The 14,391-nt window shown below is 49.0% G+C and overlaps 1 protein-coding gene across 1 annotated transcript in view; it reads right to left on the bottom strand.

The window, feature by feature from the left end:
• Positions 1–12,892, bottom strand: part of GFPT2 (glutamine-fructose-6-phosphate transaminase 2) — a 47,256-nt gene extending 34,364 nt beyond the window's left edge. The window contains exon 1 of the mRNA XM_061190047.1: positions 12,797–12,892. Coding sequence (XP_061046030.1) covers positions 12,797–12,803 — 7 coding nt within the window. The 5' untranslated portion in view covers positions 12,804–12,892. The remainder of the gene's footprint in view (positions 1–12,796) is intronic.
• Between the last annotated feature and the right edge of the window lie 1,499 nt (positions 12,893–14,391).

The following is a 14,391-nucleotide window of genomic DNA, read 5'->3' as shown; positions in this document are numbered from 1 at the left end:
TTTAAAATTGCCAGATACCTGTACCTGCACCCCCATGTTCATTGCAGCATTATTTACAGTAGCCAAGACATGGAAACAACTTAAGTGTCCATTGATGGATGAATGGATAAAGTAGCCATGGAATATATATGTAATATTTTTTTATTAATTAATTAATTTTATTTATTTATTTTTGGCTGCGTTGGGTCTTTGTTGATGTGCGCGGGCTTTCTCTAGTTGCAGCGAGTGGGGGCTACTCTTGGTTGCGGGTTTCTCGTTGCAGTGGCTTCTCTTGTTGCGGAGCACGGGCTCTAGGCGCACGGGCTTCAGTAGTTGTGGCACGTGGGCTCTAGAGTGCAGGCTTAGTAGTTGTGGCACATGGGCTTAGTTGCTCCACGGTATGTGGGATCTTCCTGGACCAGGGCTCAAACCCATGTGCCCTGCACTGGCAGGCGGATTCTTAACCACTGAGCCACCAGGGAAGCCCTATATATGTAATATTAATGGAATATCATCCAGCCATAAAAAAGGAGGAAATCCTGCCATTTGTGACAACATGGATGAATCTTGAGGGCAATATGCTAAGTGAAATAAGTCAGACAGAGAAAGACAAATACTGTATGATCTCACTTTTATATAGAATCTAACAAAAAAACTAACTCAATATATAAAGAAATCAGATTGGTGGTTGCCAGAGTTGGGGGATGAGCGGTGAGGGAATTAGGTGAAGGTGGTCAAAAGGTACAAACTTCCAGTTATAAGATAAATTCTGGTGATGTAATGTACAGCATGGTGGCTATAGTTAATATTCTATTGTATATTTGAAAGTTGCTAAGAGAGTAGATCTTAAAAGTTCTCATCACAGTGAAAAACTTTTAACTATGTGAGGTGATGAATGTTAACTAATCTTATTGGGGTAATCATTTTGCAGTATGTATATACATATACACATACATATGTAACATATACCAATACATATATACATATACAAATCATTATGTTGTATATCTTAAACTTATACAATGTTATACATCAATTATATCTCAATAAAACTGGGAAAAAAATTTGCCAGAGATAAACCTTGGAGAGGACAACCTGCCTGCAGATAACTAAGGGATGATCGCGATTATACAGCAAACCACATGTCATATCTCTGTAATATCTGTAATGTCTCTAGATTATATTCAAGTCAATATAGTATATTTGAATGAATGATTAAACTAAGTGATTTAAACTAAATGATTAAAGTAAATATTATATTCCTAAGCAGTAAGTAGGGTCACATCATATGAAATTTAACTTCCTAAAATTAGTCTAGACACAGTCAAAAAAAAAGGTGATGAAATTATACAGTGCTAAAAATTATATTTTGCATTCCTAGGTACTGTATGCTACTGTACACAGGATATATTTGCACACGAGTATTAAGGGGCAGGGTTTATATTTAAAAACAGGCACACTGTGGTTTCTGAGCAGTTACAGACGTTTTCTTTTAAAAATGGCCAAGGGTAATTTTGGCAGTCAGCTATTTTTGTCTTCCAGGTCAGGTGAGAAGCGCTTCCCCAGCTGAGCATCTGTGCTTCAAGAGCTCACAATTTACCCTACGCTTCAAACCTAAACACTTCTGGTCAGAGGATGTATTTTTGTCACCTTACATATATATTAAAAAAAAGACAGCTACTTTTTAATGTAAATTTTTAACAGCTTCATTGGGATACAAATCACATACCATAATATTATCCCATTTAAAGTGTACAATGCAATTGTTTTTAAGTGTATTCACAGGGTTGTGTAGCCATCACCATAATCTATGCTTAGGTAAAACTTTCTATAACATTAATTTTTCTGCAAAAAAATCAGGAAGTTCCCTGGAGGGATAGCGTCAAATTCCAGTCAATGTAAAGAGCACATAGCTATGGGAGATGGCTATATGAAGGATGGAGCAACTCACAAACCATTTTTGTAGTCTTTTAGACTGCAAAACTCTCCTGGCACCTTGGGAATTGTTCTAGAATTATACCTGCACCCTCACAAAGGGGAGCTAACAGGTATTGCCGATGACACAAAGGCCCATACACCAACTCTTTTTTTTTGGTGGGGGAGGGCTGAGGGGAGACAATGTATATTTCCAAAAGTCAAATTATTGTCTATTTTTCTCCCATAAGCATGGAATAAAAGATATTTTTTTTTATTCTATTTTGTTCAGTGGCCTTGTCTTCTTTGTTGGCTTTATGCCTTAAAAAAATAATACATAGTTTTATATACAATCTACTGTGTTCTCCAACTTCTTTTTATTTATTTGTTTGGCCAGAATTCATCCTCTTATTCATTCTTTTCAAAATATCTAGAGGCTTTTTCCTACGTGGCATTCACTCTGTTAGGTCTTACAAATATCAAGGAAAATAAAACATATATGATCCTTATAGTCAGAATGAGAGGTGGTCATCAAACAAATATATGCATAAATTGTTTTAAATGTTTTGAAAGGAAAAACACCAACTCTTTTAAATCCGAAATTCTTTTACAAGAGCGCTGTATGTTTGCCGATTCTCCCCTGCAATTCCCCGTCCTCTGCGCCAAACTTCACTTCTGAACTCACGTCAGGCACGTATGCATCTCTGGCTCTGAGACCCAGAACAGCCGCCTTGGTGGGAGGTGCTGCTGCCAGAGCCCCTGGTGGGCTGGAACTGGCTGGAACGGCTAAAGGGTCCTTGCCATCAGGACCACCAGCTGTGTCCACACCCAGCTGGGAGGCTTGGCAGCCACTCAAGCACCGTTTGGTTGATTACTGTGGTGAGAGGGGCTGCCAAGAGGTGGTTTTCAAGGTCTTTGCGCAAGAAGGCATAAATCTAATTTTTAACATGAAATCTCTTGCATACCAACCTCTGTTCAGTAAATTCTTTTAAGCACTGTCTCTCTCCTCTCTCCTCTTGGCTGGATTCTCCCTGCACACCACCAGATGAAAGTGAATAAAACAGCACCTATACTGTGCTCTTACTATTTAAAAAAATAATGAAATAGAATAAAGCTGCTTTCCCAGGAATTTTGTTTGCTATTCATATCAGAATTCCCTTCTGGAATCCCTTTCATCTGCAATAAAAGCTGCAGTGAGAATCCATTTTTTACCTATGAAATCAGTAAAGATCCACCAGTTTGACAACAAGTGAGAGTTTAAATTTGTACACTCTCTTTGGAAGGCAATTTGGCAATCCCTCACATTAAAATGTACACATCTGTTGAACAAAGCTTCTGCACTTCTAGGAATGTATCCAACAGATATCTGTGCAGGGATTCAAGTGTGCGTGCATTAGGATAGTTGCTCAGCGCTGTCTGTGGTAGCTGAAGACTGGGGACAGCCTGATGCCTGGCAGGGCCCAGGTAAGTGATGGCACGGTCACATGTGGCCACTGTAGGGCCACATGCAGGCAGCCCTATACAGAGAACAAGGTGAAGCTGTGTGTTCTCTTGGAAAACAGGCTACATCTCCAAGATGTGTCAAGGGAAAAAAGTGGCCTGCAGAACATCTGTAAATTACCCAAGGTGGGGCAGGGAGACACATAGCATGTTTCTGGAAGACCCAAGGAGCAGTGGTTGCCACTGACGAGGGTGCTGGACCGAAGGCAGAAACTCCTTTCCCACTGCATGTGTCCTTTTTGTACAGTCAGGATATTTTGCCACGTGCCTGTATGTAGTATGTTACCATGTGCCGCTATATGAATTAGAGAGTGGTGGGTACAGGATTGTCAGCTAGCCCAATCAACTTCACCGTGGCTCCCCAGCTCTGCTCACCTGGAGGGACAACAGCCCCAAGAAGGCAGAAAGCAGTCTGAGCACACGGTCCAATGCGTAAAAAGACAGGCTCAGGGTCACCCCGCCTGGGTTCCTCCTCCCTCGCCTGCTCACTGGTCTGTGACAGCAAGAAGCACAGAGGGTGGCAGCTACGGCCTACCACCTTCGCCAAATATCAAATCCCAGCCCACTCCTTGCTTCTGTGTGGCCTGGAGCAAGTCACTGAACTCCCAGTGGAGCGTGGTGATGGCAGCACCTACTTCCTAGGGTTGTTGTGAGAATTCATGGGAGTCTTTGTAAAGCAAGAGGAACAGTGCCTGCCACATACATTAAGTGTCTGTATCTGTGAAAATGGAGCAGGCAAAGAGCTTCCTCCTCCTGGGGAGCATGCGGCACAAATGCAGCACAAGGGAAGCCCTTGAGAAATTATCACTAAATAAAACCACAAGGAAAATAGTACCAGTTTACTGGTATTTATTTTTGGCTTTCTACTTGGGGAAATGATGATTAAACCAAATGTGTGATCTGGTTACAGATTGATTAAGATGTAAATCATCCCATAAACATTTCTCTGGCCCACAGGGGCTTCATCACTGTGCTACGTGCTGTGAAGTGCCGAGGTGGACCAGTCAGGGGGCCTTGCAGGGCGAGTCATGAGAGGACATGATGCACAGGGACCACCCGACCCCTCAGGAGACTTGCAGGCAGAGAGGCTGAGAGCTGAGAGGTGGGAAAGGGGCAGAAGGCTCCTGGACCGGCTCTCTGCAAAGGTGGCCGACAGCTCACCCACCCGGCCTATTACAGGCCTTCTCCTCTCCCGATTTTTAAAAAGTCACATGGCCCTGTTTATTTCCTATATAGCACTTCCCTTCTTGTCTTTTGTCTGACTCCCCACTGGATTGTAACCTTCATGAGGATGGAGACCACACGTGTCTTGTTTAATCTGTCTTATTCCTTGCTATATTCCCAGAACCCAGCGCAGAGCCTGGTACATTTTAGGTGCTCAGTAACTACTTTTTGAATGAATGAATGCATGAATAAATGAATGGATTGGGGGGGAGGTGTTGATCAGAGAAGGTGACCTTTGAGCTGGGCTGGGGACAGCCACCCTCAACCATGCACAAAAAGAGAGAACCCCCAAGTGTAAGCACGAGGGACAGAAAGGCCAGAGAGGTGGGTAGTGCTGAGTCTGGTGTCCCTGAGTGTTAGCTCCTTTCACCAGGGCAGTGAGGCACTGCTCTAAGGGTAACCCTAAGACACTCAAGCACAAAGGCATATATGCCCCAGCATTACCCACCCCCAACCATCATGCACGGTGAGGACCCTAGGACTGGAGTGGAGAGCCTTCTAGATAAATGAACCAGGTCCTGGGGAAGGATCCCAGAACTCCACTGGGTGGGATTGCAAAGTAAATCACAACCACCACTATCACCACTCATGAAGCCTTCCCATGTGCCAATACTTTCAGAACCTCATTTGTCTAATCCTCACAATGCCTATATCCAGGCTGTGGTTCCCATGGACAGACAGGGCATCTCTGGCTCCAAGTCCAAAGAGTTGAGTAATTCACAACCAGGTCTCCCTGATTGCAGGGGGCTCATCACTGCTGCCCCCCAAATTAGCATAAGACCTGTCTTAGAATCCTACTCCAAGGGATGAGAAATAGCTTGCAGAGGGGGCCTGGCCCGTGGGGAGATGCCCATCTGGCCCCTGATGGACACACTCAGAGCTCCCCTGGTGAGGTCCAGGCCATGTTGATCCACCCTCCCCTGACCCCTGGGAGGTCACTCCTTCCCCGGGACACTCCTGCTTCTAACTCCACCTTTCTCTTCCCATCTAGCCCCCTCCCCACAGGGCAGAGCCAACCACAGCAAGGCTGGCTCCCACTACACACCTCCCTTGCCCAAGAGGGATGGCGAAATACCTCCAAGCTGGTTGGAGAGATGCCCAGCCCTGGGGCAGAGGCTGCCTTGGCCCAACCACTGCAGCTCAGTGTATATCCCTTGCCTACACTGCCATCCTAGCATCCAGAGCTTCGAAACAGCTTTTCAGGGTCCCACTCTTAAAACTGATGGGAAAAGTGAGTGAGAAAAGGTTCCAAAGGTAGAAAAACCCAGATAAATTCAGAGGGACTCCAGAAGAGACTGCAGATGTGATGCAGGATGGACACGAGCCCTTTAAGAGGGGACTGTGGTCCCTTAGCCCAGCCCACCTTGGGGGTCTGGGAATTCTAATGTTCCCTCCAAATATGGCTTGAGAGATCATATAGGAACTCAGGACCAAAAGCACCACAGAGGTCCATCCATGCAGGTAGGGGCGCTTTGACCTTCAAGTGACAGATAATGACAATGACAAGATGGGCAATGTCTCTGGATTCCCAGCCAGAACTAGGATCACTGAACTCCTGGAACCTTCTCTACAACCCCTGGGGTGCTCGGGGTATTGGATGGGGGGAGGGGTTGTTTGGGGCCTGGAGGATGAGGTAAGAAGGTCTAAGTTTACAGGGGGTGGGCCAGGGTCCACATTATGATTCTGTGCCTATCGTTTTGGAAAACTTCTCCATCCTTCCAAGGATCAGCTTCCCAATGAAAGACACTGCCTTCACTGTGATTGAGGGTGAACAGTCCCAGGCAGAGATACCACCTGTACCTCATACAGGGTAGGGCTTGCTCCACTGGAGCTACATCACCACCCAGCCAGGATGGGACCCTCTCCAGACCTAGGTCACTCTTTCCACCACCATCCAATGCTTCTCAGAACTGAAGAGGTTGACCTCCTTAGTCCATGAGTCTACTAGAGATTAGATACTATTCTAAGTCCCAAATTGGAAGACATGGCCAGTTGGATTTATGCCTCATAAAATTCCTGAGTGTGTGTGTGTGTGTGTGTGTGTGTGTGTGTGTGTGTGTGTTTGAGTGTCAGGTATGTGTGTTGAGTGTGTATGTGTGTGAGAGTACGTTTATGTGCATGAGTTTGTGCTTGAGTGTCAGGTGTGTGTGAGTGTGTTGGGTGTGTGAGTGTGTGTGTGGCATGCCAGGGGAGGTGGGCAGTATACCCTTCCAGGTGAGGCCCCCAGGGAGGGGAGGCCGCTGGGCCAGGAGCAAGGGCTGCAAAAGGAAGCTATGGCCTCTCTGGATGTGCAGGTCTCCCTTGTGCAGACTGGGGAAGGCCACTTTATTCATGAAGTGGGAAGGACAATTTCTGCTGCTTCCTCACAGAAGTGAGAGTAAAGGTGGAGATCGCACAGCTGGGTCCTCTCACAAAGGCAGAGGAGTCCCCAGGCCTGGCTCAGGGTCAGGAGGGGGTTGGCTCTTCTGGGGACAGCCTTACCCTGTTTCAGGCCTCCTTGGGACTCCAAGGGTTAAAGTTACCACAACACTCTAATCCCTGAGATAACAGGGGACTCTGCTTCTTGCAGTAAATGTGGGCAAGGCATTTTTCTTTTTAATAGAAAATTCCTGGTGTCCCTGTCCCGTTAGGGTTTCACCAAAACAAAGGGGAAGCAACATACAAATACTCTTAATTGTACTTAAAAAAAACTTTCAAGAAAAAAAAAGAAGTTCAAACTGCCAAATTCAGCTATGAAAAAGCCAGACTTTTTTTTTCCAGTGAAATATTTCCTTTGAAAATTAAAAAGAGGCAGATGACTAGATTAAATTACTTGGCTTTGCACCTAATGAATCTTCAGAACGTTCTCCCAAGAGTGTTTGTAACCTCAAGTTACTATTCCTTTATAAGCAAATTTTGCTAAATATAAAAATAACTCCTCAATTTAAAAGCACTATTTACTAATCTTATATCACAAAATCTCCAGAAGGTTTCTCAGAACTCGGGAAACTCCTGATGAATAAGACTGATGGGGAAATGGCATGATGATGGGGAGGAGGAGGAGGAGGATGTGGAGGAGGGTGGCAGGCCGTGCTGAGCCCCTGCCCAGCTGGCCGCCCAGCTGGCCTCTCTGCAGCCCTCCAGAGAGTGCCACAAAAGTCCCATAAGTAGGGGCAGGGGTGTTAGAGAGCTGCTAAGACTGGCTCCGAAGAGCCAACTGTGTGCATCTCTTCCCAACTCCATGCTCAGGGACCTCAAGCTGGTGACCTGAAATTAGCCATGGTGAGAGTATTCACACCATAGAAACTGGCAAACCAAAGAGCCGGTTGTTAAACATTTATCTGCACACTACTGTGTAGGGGGCTCTGTTTCTCAAGGCTCCTATGGCTTGGAGAGGCAAGAAGCCAGGCGTCCTGACCCCAGAGTCTGTGCCCCATCAACTCCAGTCCAGTCTCTTCTGAGGCATCCATCCATGAACTGAACTGTTATAAGGAGGAAGGGAGTGTCAAATATGACAGGGTTCTGAGAGCCAAAAGAAGTTTGGGACAAAAGGATGAGCTCTCCCGAGCCAAGTAATCTCCCTGGATTGCTGTTTCCTCACCTAAGACAAGAGGCAAGTGAGCCCCCGTAAGCATTTGACAAGTTCTCCTGAAAGACTGCTGTGCAGTAAACACACTGTGTGTGTGTGTGTGTGTGTGTGTGTGTGTGTGTGTGTGTGTGTGCCCTGGCCCCTCTTGATTCTGGGGAATAAAACCATGCCTGTTTCTTGCAGAGAAGAGATGAGTGGGAAGGGTATCACGTACACACATGGAGAGCAAGATGCACGATATTTATATGACATTGGAACTGACTTTTAGAGAAAGTATGAACACTATTTGGTCCATCTGGGTGTGTGGCATGATGCCAGTGAAGGAAGGGGTATTTAACTGATGCCTACATTCACCTTATGACTGGGACCAGAGGAGCTGGGTGTGTGTGGTGCAGGCGATGCTGGTAGCCCTCTGGTCAACATTCTTGTAGCCATCTGGGATTGGCAACACTGGACTATTCTTGCAGAAGGCATCTGAAAGCAAGAACCCAACTGTAGCAGGATGAATAATCGTCCTCAAAAATATTAGGTCTTGGGCTTCCCTGGTGGCGCAGTGGTTAAGAATCTGCCTGCCAATGCAGGGGACACGGGTTCGAGCCCTGGTCTGGGACGATCCCACATGCCGCGGAGCGACTAAGCCCGTGAGCCACAACCACTGAGCCTGCGCGTCTGGAGCCTGTGCTCCGCAACAAGAGAGGCCGCGACAGTGAGAGGCCCGCGCACCGCGATGAAGAGTGGCCCCTGCTCGCCGCAACTAGAGAAAGCCCTCGCACAGAAACGAAGACCCAACACAGCCAAAAAATAAATATAAATAAATAAATAAATTTATATTTAAAAAAAAAATATTAGGTCTTAACTCCCAGAATGTATCTGTAAATGGAAATGTGTCTTTATAGATGTGATTAAGTTAAGGATCTTGAGATGGGAGATTATTCTGAATTATACAGATGGGCCCTAAATGAAATAACAAGTGTCCTTATAAAAGGGAAGCAGAAGGAGATTTAATATGGAAGAGGAGAAAGTGATGTGACCATGGAAGAGGAGACTGGAATGAGTAGCCACAAGCCAAGGAATGCCGGCAACCACCAGAAGCTGGAAGAGGCAAGGAACAGATTCTCCCCTAGAGCTTCTGGAGGAAGTGGGGCCCTGTTGGCACCTCCATTTTGGCCCAGTAAAACTGATTGTTGGACAACTAGTCTCCAGAACTGTGAGAAAAATAGATTTATGTTGTTTTAAATCAGCAAGTTTGTGGCAATTTGTTACAGCAGCCAGAGGAGCTAATACAAAAGATGATGAATTCAAGGCAAGGGCTTTACCTTCTAGCAAAAACTAAGAATTTTTTCTTCTTCAAGTCTTTTTTTCCCGCCTCATAGATGACTAAGTGTAGTAATGAAGGACAGGGAAGATTTAAGAATTCATAGACGGGACATGCAATCTTTTTTGTCACATCCCCAAGCATGCATGCCGCCATGCCCTTGCATATGCTGTGCCCTCAGCCTGGCACACCTATCACCCTCTTCTCTCTGTAGAGCTCATACATGAAATCAGGCCTGTGACACTCTCCCAGGTCCCTCCCTCTCTTCTGGGGAAAGTCAGTGTCTCTGCCTCCACTGTGCTGGGGTCCCAACCTCAGACTGCATGGGGGCCATCAGGTACCATCAGTGAGTGCGGCAGCTGGGTCAGGGTGGGAGAAATGGGGAGCTTGCACCTGTCATCCCAGGGATCACTGTAAACTATTCAGAAACATGGACTCAGAGTTGCTCATCTTCGGATTTTTTCAAGAGAAGCCAAAATCCTACCTATTTATGTGAAATCTCCCAATTGTGTTATTTGGTAACTACAATAATTAAAAAAAAACAAAGTTTAAATTCTGTGCACCAAACAGAAAGATGTCTGGCTGCCGGTTTGGCATGGGGCTGCCAGGCTGCAGCTCGTGCCCTAGGTCTTCCCTCTATGGCAGCATTTACCTCATGAGTTACTCCGTCCCTGGTCAGCCTCTGGACTGCCCCTCCAACTACCTGCCCCTTCTCTGAGGGGAGGACCATGCCCACAGAGCTCCAGGGCCTGGAAAACAGGGCCTCTCCAGGAGCAGTTATTCTCTAGAGTGGGGAAAGGAGGGAGGGAGAGGGAATATAGTAGCCTTTTTATCAGCAGAAAGTCAGCAAAATGCCAGCAATTCCCAGATGTCAACAAAACCACCCATGAGTACCTATGTGTCGCTTCAGATAAACTCTCAGTTCATTAAAACTTTGAGGGTGATCTGCTTAGTGTGTGGAGGGTCAACTAGAACTGGGTCCAGCTTCCTGTGGGAGAAGCAGCAAAGACAAGGGAGAGCAGGAGGCACTCTGAGCCCGGTCATCAGGAACTGATAAGGAAAGGCCTTCAGCTCAACCCCTGCTGACCACTGCGGAACCAGCCCCAGAGATCTGAGCTCTGAGGTGGCTTCAAGGTGGCAAATCCCAGCAGGGCTACAGCCAGTCCAGAGAAAAGATCTAAAACAACTGCTCAGACAAAGGTATGCACAGACCTCTCTGGGCCTCAATTTCCCCAAATGTAAAGTGAAGAGGGTAAGTGGCTTATTCCAGGAGCACCTTCACGGTTTTTGCACTATCCTTGTACCAAATGCACAATCATTTCTTTAATATTTTTCTATAAAATTGACCAAAGTTTTTAAAACTTAAATAAATTCATTACAAAAGAAAACAAACATAAAGGAAAACTAATATCACTTGCCATATATACACAGATCTTATCCAAAAAAAAAAAAAAAACCACAAACAAACCAAACCAATGGGTTCAATTTTAGCCATCTGCTGCTCTGAGCTCTGAGCCCAGGACAGCTTCCTCTGTGCAAGGGGTGCTCAGGCAAGTGTCAGAACGATGTTAAAGGCACATTAGCACCCAGCTGAGACTTTCTCTTGGCTACTTGAAAAGGAAATAACTTTCCCATGCAGGAACTCCACAAGACTCCCCGACTTCACTGAGGGCTGGAGGGTGGGGTGTGCCAGCAGGGAGCCCTGTTGGGAGGACACAGGTAGTTACAAACCGAAGCTCATCCTTTCCCTAGGGGCCAAAAACACAGCAGCCCTTTAAGAAAGCAGAACAAACTCAGAATTGAGAGTCTGAGCGCCCCCAGGCTCAGAAGGACAACAGAGAAAGGTGGATGTACATAGGAAGCAGGATGGCTAGGGTGGTGGTAGGGGCGGAAGGGCATCTGAGAGGAGGAAGGAGGGAAGCTGCTCATGCTGGAGGGGCAGACCCAGTGGGAGGGTCTTGGCGCACCAGTCTGGCTCTAAAACCACCAGGTGGCCAAGGGCCTTGAATGCCACACTAAGGAGTTTGGAACCCAAAGCTTCTTGGCAAAATTGCCACCTTTGCCTTATCTCTCTCCCCAGGAATGCCTACAGGCAGCCCTATATGTACATTACCAATGACGCCCAGGAGTCCTGACATTTTTGCTGAGGGTTCAGGAATTTAAATTGATGTCTGCTTGGCCTGGGGGAGGCTGCACCCCAAAAGTCAGCTGCCTGCTCCTTGGTCAGTCGGTCCTTTTTCACTTTTTCAGGAGCGCCTGGCCTCAAAAACAAGGCCTGTACAGACCTTGGCCCACGGCTCACTGCTGGCACACCCGACCCCAGCAGCGCTGAGCACGGTCAGACAGAGGCCTTTCATGGCTTCAAAAGTTCCACCAGGTCCTCCAGCCACAGGAGGCTGGAATGGGAAACTGAATCCCACTCAAGGAAAAAAAAAAAAAAAAAAAAATGCACAGTGACCTTTTGTCCCAGCAGAAGTTCTCGGCCCTCTCCCCAGCCAGCGGAGGCGGTCCAGCAAGGAGAGTAAGGAATTGCAGATGTGCGCGCAGGGCCGGGCAGCCCTCCCCACCGTCCCGCAGCCTTGAGGGACCGCGCCCAGTCACCGCGGTATTCGAGACGCCGGGGCCCGACCCCGCTCCCAGTCCAGGGCTCCCTCTCCCAGATTCCGCCCGAAGCTCGGCGGTAGGTGCTGCTTCTTCCCCGCGCCTCGCCGAGAGCTCTTTCCAGCGAAGAGGCGGCAATCCGGAATCAACCCTTCTAGGGACAAGAAGTTCATTTTGGGACGCGAGGAGGACGCACAGGCCCTTCCCGAGCGTACCAGGGGCTGCTCCCGACACCACGAGGACGGTGCAGGTGTGGTCGCCTCTCATCGGTGTTCGCGATGGGCTAAGAGCCGCGTTGGGCACCCCGCGCCCGGGATGCGCGCTAGCTTGCGCCTGGCCGCCTTGTGGGCGACTTGGGGGCGCTTTCCTCACTGGACATGGGGTGCGGACACACCTCTGTGTTTCGAGGGTCCAGGCCTAGGACAGGACCAATTCCCTCCCCTCTGTGGGTTCGAGAACGGGGCTGGGCACCCTCCCCTTCACCCCTCCCTGGGACACCCACTCGGCGGCCGGGGCAAGGGGAGGCAGGCCCAGCCCGTGAAAGCCCCTCTGTCGGGGACCAGGGCAAATCGACGCCCCCATCTCGCGCCGCCTCCAGTCCCCAGGGCCCGGCTCTTGGGCCCAGGCTCTGAGAGGCCGGGGCGCCGGAACCCGCGGCCGCCACGGAGGGGGCCGCAGGTGGGCGCTGCACTCACCGCACATCTTGGCCGCTCCTCGCGCCCTTCCCGGCTCCGGGCCTCTACGCTCAGCTGACACTGGATAGCCCCGTGCGCTCCTCGCGCTCCTGGACTCTAGCTCCCGCCGCTCGGCCTCTGGCCCTTATAGCTCGTAGCCCTCCTCTAGGGGCGGGGTCGAGGCGTGGCCTCCTCCTGCCTGCCCGCTTCCCATTGGCCCCCGGTTGTCGTGACAACGGCGGGCACTTGGCCCCCAGGAGTCCGGGCAGCGGGTTAGGGGCGGCTCCCAGGCGCAAGTCCCGGCTGTAGCACGTGGGCGTCCGGCGTTAGATTCTGGAAACGGGCTGGTGGGGGCAGCACGCTTCCTGAGTTTAGACCCAGACTCAACCAGTGAGTAGACGTGGGAACTTGGGCAGAGGACTGAATCGCTCTGCGCTTCAGCCTTCCTGTCTGTAGAATAGGGATAACAATGGAACCTACCTCCCGGGTCGTAATGCTGTTTAAGGCAGTCTGTGTAAGTCACAGAGTACAATGTCGGGCATAATAACACGTGTTCCGGGTGTGCGCCCCTCTGTGTGCCAGACTCCTCTCAGGGCACCAGAGACGTAGCACAAGGTAGGCTCAGAGATGGAAAGGGACTTTGCCAAAATTGGGCAGCCGAGGCGGTGTCAGAACTCGAACCTGGGATTTATTGCAGAGCCGGAAGTCGGAGGCCGGGATTGCCCAAGTATGGAGCAAAGCTGGGGGAACCCAGGAAGCCGCCTCCTCCCAGAGGGGCGCTGGTTGACCTCTCCGCGCAGCTGGCCTGCGCTCGGCCGGCCTAATCTCGGGAGCCCTAATCTGGCCCCGCCGTGAGTCACAGAGGCCTGCGTTCCCCCGCCTGGTTCCCGGCCGTTCCCTCCCCTTCCCCCTGTACTTTGGGCTGGGTCTCACGAGGAAGGTCACGAGAACGGGCCCAACATTTGCGTACTTCGAAGCCATCTGGTGTTTTTTATTTTACTTAAAAAAAAAAATAGTCCTGAAATTCTAAACAGATACTCTTCAGTTGTGTTGTTAGAGAAAAAACGAAGCTTTTTACGTCTTCTCTAGAGCATTTTTCCTAATGTAATCCGTCTCTAGCTTCACAAGGCTCTGCAGGCCCTGGCAGGAGTAGGCGTTTATTGCACCCATTGGACCTTTGAGGAAACTGAGGCTTAGCGACAGTAAGGAGCGGGTTGGTTGAGTAATCCTGCTAGGAAACAGCAGAGCTGGTTCAGGAGCTGCCGCATTTGCTTCTCACCCTCCACAGTGCACTGTCACTTTCACTTACTCGTTCCCTCTTTCCTAAGCAGCCGGCTTCATGCCTGTCCTGGTACTAGGGACCTAATAGTGCGTGAAAATAGATCCAGCTTGGGCCCTCGTGGCACTTAAAAAGCGGTGGGCAGCAGACACTTAGTCTAGTGTCACAGAGAGCCGGATGGTTCCAAGTGGGATATAGGGAGGAGGGACAGGCCTGGCTGATGTGGAGGGTGCCAGGCTGCCTGGAACTTGGCTGGGCCTGAGGCTGGGGCTGGTGCAGGTCAGTATAGAGTCAGGGCAGTTGCCAGAGGAAGTTAACAGACTTGAAAAGGGAGGTA

This window comes from Eubalaena glacialis, chromosome 4, assembly GCF_028564815.1.
Source record: "Eubalaena glacialis isolate mEubGla1 chromosome 4, mEubGla1.1.hap2.+ XY, whole genome shotgun sequence".
Taxonomy (NCBI): Eukaryota; Metazoa; Chordata; class Mammalia; order Artiodactyla; family Balaenidae; genus Eubalaena; species Eubalaena glacialis.
This window is presented reverse-complemented; position numbering and strand designations above follow the sequence as displayed.